Source organism: Populus alba, chromosome 4 (assembly GCF_005239225.2).
Source record: "Populus alba chromosome 4, ASM523922v2, whole genome shotgun sequence".
Taxonomy (NCBI): Eukaryota; Viridiplantae; Streptophyta; class Magnoliopsida; order Malpighiales; family Salicaceae; genus Populus; species Populus alba.
The window spans coordinates 445,292-451,291 of record NC_133287.1 but is presented as its reverse complement, the minus strand read 5'-3'; the positions used below and the strand labels follow the sequence as shown (position 1 = coordinate 451,291).

The following is a 6,000-nucleotide window of genomic DNA, read 5'->3' as shown; positions in this document are numbered from 1 at the left end:
GCGAGTTCTTGATCGAATTGATCGGGTCATGTAGGAACAAGGTTTAAGTCTACTGGTCTGTTAGGATGCCTCAGCTTGTCTTGAATTCTCAAAACTTTTGTCGCTTCATTTGTGCAGGGGTAGAGAACCTGTCATTGTCTCGGTAGTGCTACCTGAGACTCTAGGAAAGTCGGAATAGAAAAGTACTCATCTTGAGATGAGCTTACTACTTAGATGTTTTCAGTAGTTATCCGCTCTGGAGTTGTGTGTGTATGTGTATAAGTTAGTAAATGAATTGTCTTGACCAATTTCATGCTGGTTAGGTGCACCATCTCAGATATAGCGCAACTGAATTGAGCATGGACAAAATGCAATTAAATATTTTTTCATGTTATAGATGGTTAAAGCTGGGATTTGGAATGTAAAATCAGGTAAGGCTGTGATGTGATGCATGGTTTGCACATGGGCTTAGAGGGACCCTTTAGTCGGGTGAGCCCTAACGAGGGAAAGAAAATTCAAATGGGATCGAGCACAAATGCTTCTTCTGGCCGACAAAGGAAGCTTTATCATGTCTAATCCATGGCACTATGAATGGAGATGGAAACGATGAGGAGTGTCTTGAGATGCCTCACCAGGTCACTGTGATCATGAGATGCCTTACCAGGTAGTGAAATCAGATACCATGCGTGCATCAGCAACAGAGACAGGCTTCTATTGGACTCAAACAATATGTGGTACTCCCACATAGGAGAATTTCTTACTTTTCATAGGATGTTAGCTTGGCAAAAAGAGACATTTATTAGATTGTTAACTTGGACCTGCAATTCTGGGCTTGAATCTGATCTATGGGATGGAGTGTAACTGAGTCGTCCTGTAAAGGCCAACATTCCTTTCCTCGGTTCGGGACTCGGCTTGTAAGAGATTGGTCTCATCCAGCAAGGTATAATAAATAGTTCCATATATCAGTCATATGCTTCAATCCTCTTCACCAAGTTGAGGCATGCTTGAATGAACAGACAGATGAGAGAGAGATTATATTTTACTGTGGTTTGTACCATTGTAGGGAGGGAAATGATACCAGCAGTGATGGAAAAAGTGGGAAGTGAGAACATGTCAAGCAAGCAAAACAACAGCATACAATTTACAAGACAACGCCGAAAACTCAACTCCATCGTCCAACCGTCCAGCCACCAAAACCCTCCCTTTCGTATATAAGGAAACGGATATTTTTCATAAAATTGGTTAACTTACTACAAGAGACAGCTCAATAACAACTAGAGACAGCGTGCGGCCTTCATGCAGCTTTGCTACAATTTCTGAATAACAACTAAACTGGAAAGGTCTGCCTGCTCTATTTTCTGAGAGTTGGATAAGTAAGAAGCTTCGGAGGGAATCCCATCAACTGCAGCTGATAATTCCGAGCACCCCCAGGCCTGGATGCATCAATGGAGGATCCAATGTCATTAACTGTGCGGCTATTATTGAAGTGGGCCACCATGCGGGTCCCATCAGCCAACCTAAGTTGAATTGATGCATACACTCATGTCTTTCAAATGCACATATGTGAAAGCATGTTGATGCATTTTTTGGACAAGAACTATCAACTAGAACACTGAATTGGTATTGACAAACAGGATGGTAATTTCTAAAGTTCCACAAAGAATTGTTAGTCTTAGGCTCCGTTTGTTTGCAGGAAAGTGAATTTCTTTTGGAAAGTGAATTCCTGGAAAGTGAATTCCGGGAAAGTATTTTCCGATGTTTGGTAGTGTTATGGAAAATGAACTGGAAAACACTTTCCAGTGTTTGGTTATGTCATGGAAAATGAGCTGGAAAATAACTTATTAATATTTTATTTTTCTCAAGTTTATTAAAATAATAAGAAACAAATCTTACAAATTAAAAAGTTGAATGAGAATGAAATTGAAAAAAAAAATATAATTTCATAAATTATCTCAAATAAAACAAATAATAATCAAAATAATAGGGATCAAATCTAAAAAATTAAAAAAAATGAAAAATGAAGAAATTAAAATAATAATAATCAACATTTCATAAATTATTTCAAATAAAATAAGTAACAATCAAAAGAATGAGGATCAAATTTGATAAATAAAAAATTTAAATAAAAAAATGATAAGGAAAAAGCAAATAGCAATTATAAAAATAAGAACTAAAGTTAATATAAAAACAAAATTTTAAGAGATGAAATTGAAAAATAAATATTCAAAACAAAATATATATAGCAATCAAAAGTTTGAGGATCAAATTTGATATAATCAGCAAATAATGACATTTCTAAATTTTTCACAACTTCTGGAAAGTGTTTTCCCCTCAAATTTTTCAGGAAAACACTTTCCTGAAAACCAAGCCAAATTTTCCTTTTACTGGAAAGTGTTTTCCATTGACCAACTTTTCTACTGGCAAACAAACACAAGAAATTTTGGAAAGTGATTTCCCGGAAACCATTTTCCGGAAAACAAACACAGCTAAAAGGAAAACACTTTCCTGAAAACCAAGTCAATTTTTTTTTTTTGACTAAAATTGACTGGAAAGTGTTTTCCGTTGACCGGAAAGTGTTTTCCGCTGACCGGAAATTGTTTTCCGTTGACCAACTTTCCTAATGACAAACAAACACAGGAAAGTTTGGAAAATGGTTTCCCGGAAACTACTTTCCAGGAAACAAACAAGGTTAGTAAATACTAAGAAAAGAAAGCTGGTAGAGAGAGAGACTCACCGGGCAGTTTTGATCCCTCCTAGTCAAATTGTCATGAACCGAAGACCTTCTATCAGCAGGTTCAAGCTCCTTTGGACACTCAGACTTCCTTATGCTCTGAGATATAACAATATCATAACATCACCACAAACAATACAGATGATGACATAAGGGTGAGGGTGAAAGCACAGCACAACAAAATAAAACAAAAGCTGCACTAGTTTATGTTGCTACAAGTGAAGGTTCAAGAGTATATAGAAAAAGAATCCCAGGGATGAACTACCTATGTAACTAGATCTGTTGATTCAAGAAACATAGTGAAAAGACACTGATTGAGAATGCTTTATTAAACACATGCTTTGAATTTTTTTCAAACACAGCAGAGTGCTGGAAACAGATATCTCCAACTCCAAAGCAAAAGTCCACCTTCTGAAAAAAAATCTTTTATTTCATTTTAAACCAATGTTGCTATTACCTCTAAGAAAGATGCATTTTCAGGATCGTCCAGCCTCCTCAAGGGGCCATCTGTTGGAATATTGTCAATTATGTTGACATTGTCAAAGAAGGAGGCTTGTTGGTGGCAACCACCAACCTTGACTTTGGCAGCCATCTTTGTAGAAGAAGAGATGAGTTTGGCAGCCACCATTGATGACAAAGGAGCAAGAGGAGCTGTCATTGAAGCCTATAAATAGACACCAAGAGTGCATCACAAAATGAGAGAGAGAGTCTTGTAGGAGAGCTACAAAAGAGAGAAGAAGAGAGAAAGAAAGAGAAGGGCTGCCACCAGCAGCCCTGCTGCCTTATGCAGCTGCTGCCCCATGTAGCAATGAGAGATGGGAGTTGAGTGAATGTGATCCTCCTTCATGTGTTGTATTCTTTCTCTATCTCTAAATAAAATGAACCTCTCCCATGGATGTAGGTAATTTGCCGAACCACGTTAAATATTGTGTTTCAGTGTGCTTACCCCTCCGATGAGCAATTATCAGTACATCACCGTTCGCCGGATTCCGCCCCATCACCATCGTCTACAGTGAAACCTTTAGTCCAGAAAACAATATTGTGAACAACAGCCTCAGGTTGTTGAGGAGCAGATGGTACAGTCTCACCGGAGAGTAATATTCTACCAGTTCCAGTAAAGCTTCTTCAACTTGAAGATTGATTAAGATTCTCCAGAGGACCTCCAACGGCTCCAAGTTGTCTAGCTTGATTGAAAATTGCATCCACATCATTACCTTTTGTAGGATCTTGGACGAGCATATCACTGCAACAATAAAAATTAGTGTTAGAAGTATGAGAAGTACTTAAATATAAACACATTTCATACATGGGAAGGAATAACCAAGGGATTCGAGTCAGATAAAAGTAAATGATAGACATTGGCATAGCAACTAAAGCTTTATGTGCAATCATGTGAATTTACCAAAAGAGTTGGATAATATCAGGTGCCACAATTACAGGATTGAAAGAGCAAAATCTCAAAAAAATTGAATTAACAAATAGTTGAGAATATGAAAATAAGCAAATATCAAATTTTGTTCTTCATAGAATTATGAAAGGTTGAAAATTACAAATGCTTCGAATACAAAATATAACGGATTTACTGATGACACAACCTGATAAAAACAAGGCCGAAATAATGCTAAAAATGCACAAAAGAACCATCATCTATACACATTCCAAGACCATAAAGCTTTCTCTGGTCAGCACCCAGTCTACAGGCCTAGTCTTGAGACTCTGAATAAGGTGCTTCTTCTCTACCTATGCTACCGCTACAGAATCAAGTAGGAAAAAGTGAGCTCTATAGATAAATCCCATCGTCATCCAGACTCTACTAATGCTGTTATCCGGATGCTCTTGGAACCTCCCCAAATGCATTTTCAATACAGCGAGCTCAGAGATTACTTCTAACCAGAATCAAAATGAAAATTAAAATCCATCCAACAGACAGAACTGTTTCCACAGGCCAACAAAACTAACACTGCACTAATAATATCACACTGTGCGACACACCAAAAAAGACTGCAACTTTATATTAAAAATCATAACTTTGAAAAAGCAGAAGAAATAAATTTGAAAATAAAGTTAGGTTCAAGGGAGAGTAGTTGTTTGTTGCCTTTTCTCGCCACCAGTGGAGTACTATTCAGGAGCATCCTCATCATCGCTGTCAGATTCAGGTCCAGTCCACCGGTCCAGATCGGAGAGAGTACGGATACTGCCTGCTCCACTGCATGAGGGCTTTGCTGGTTTCTTGTCCCTTTAAACCATTGTTTTTTGCTTTAGATTGATTTGTGGAGACTCGATGAGGTAGAAAAGGAAAGACAGGCGCCTCAGACCATCAGATATTAATAATGATAGTGTGGTGAACAACTCATTTGCCATTTTAATTAGTACTTTAAACACATGTATACAGTCTTATTTTATTATCCGAATGGAATAAATAATGCTAATATGAGTGGATGTCTTATTCAGTCATAAAAATTTAGAATTAATGGCTACGACTTTTTAAATACATGAACATTTTAAGACTAACATTTTTTTATTTTATTTTAGGCAATGAAAGCCTCTGATAAGCAAGGGAAGATACAGCACCCTGCATTAAAACGTGATTTACCATCAGCTCATAAGTTCATTTCCAATGCAAGAACAAAACACAAGGCATTTAGCTGTCAAAGTAAATCCAAATGGAGTTCGACAAGCTGCACATAAATAACCCATACCCTCCAAGTTCAGAATTGGTGTGCAAGAAGAAAGAAGGAAAGAAAAATTACGCTCAATGAGTACGTACCTTGATAAAGCTAGCTAGAAGATTCTGCAGAAAATAAGCAATGCCCAGAAACGTGTCCATACAAATCTGTTATAATAAAGGTAAACAAAACTCCAACAAAAGCTAAAAACCTGAAAGAAAACCCTCGAATCAATCCCAGTAAAGCAAGTTCCTTTACCATGAGAAGCTCGAAATGACTGACTGGTCAGACTAGAAGAATCACCACAGCGACCAAACCCAGAAAATGATCCAAAAGAACGCAAAAACCTTCTCGAAATCGAAATCGCAAAGCCATAACTCCTACTGACTATAAAACACAGAGCTGTTAGTAGCTCATAATGCATTAAAATAACACATGAAAAGTTACTGCAGCAACTAGCATCGCATATTTTGCAGTACTTTTACATTGGGAGAGAGTAAAACAACATACAAAACTTGATATGTTAATTACCACCTCTAAATGAATCTATATAATAATTTAACTATCATCATGAAAATGTAGGGTTATGGCATGTTTATGGCGAAGAGATGAGCAAATTCCGGT

At 37.2% G+C, this 6,000-nt stretch overlaps 1 protein-coding gene across 3 annotated transcripts; it reads right to left on the bottom strand.

Annotated features, from left to right (window-relative positions):
- LOC118058398 (plant UBX domain-containing protein 4) lies at positions 1 to 5,060 on the bottom strand. 3 transcript variants are annotated; one of them, XM_035071105.2, is made up of 5 exons: positions 4,806 to 5,057; positions 3,657 to 3,953; positions 3,168 to 3,374; positions 2,714 to 2,809; positions 1 to 1,412 (listed from the first exon to the last, which is right to left on the bottom strand). In XM_035071105.2, exons 3-5 carry the CDS (start codon positions 3,366 to 3,368, stop codon positions 1,287 to 1,289), a joined length of 423 nt encoding a protein of 140 aa, XP_034926996.2. In that variant the 5' UTR covers positions 3,369 to 3,374; positions 3,657 to 3,953; positions 4,806 to 5,057; the 3' UTR covers positions 1 to 1,286. The 3 variants fall into 3 exon arrangements, with proteins under 3 accessions (XP_034926996.2, XP_073264682.1, XP_073264681.1); XM_073408581.1 differs by having other exon boundaries at positions 1 to 1,496; positions 3,168 to 3,953; positions 4,806 to 5,060; XM_073408580.1 differs by having other exon boundaries at positions 3,168 to 3,953.
- Between the last annotated feature and the right edge of the window lie 940 nt (positions 5,061 to 6,000).

Excerpts from the sequence above, each read along its gene's own strand:
- LOC118058398 (XM_073408580.1), bottom strand. The coding sequence starts at position 3,368 with ATGACAGCTCCTCTTGCTCCTTTGTCATCAATGGTGGCTGCCAAACTC. Across the intron at positions 2,810-3,167 it reads AAAATGCATCTTTCTTAGAG|AGCATAAGGAAGTCTGAGTG; the intron begins GTAATAGCAACA and ends GTTATATCTCAG. Across the intron at positions 1,413-2,713 it reads GGAGGGATCAAAACTGCCCG|GCCTGGGGGTGCTCGGAATT; the intron begins GTGAGTCTCTCT and ends TGATGCATCCAG.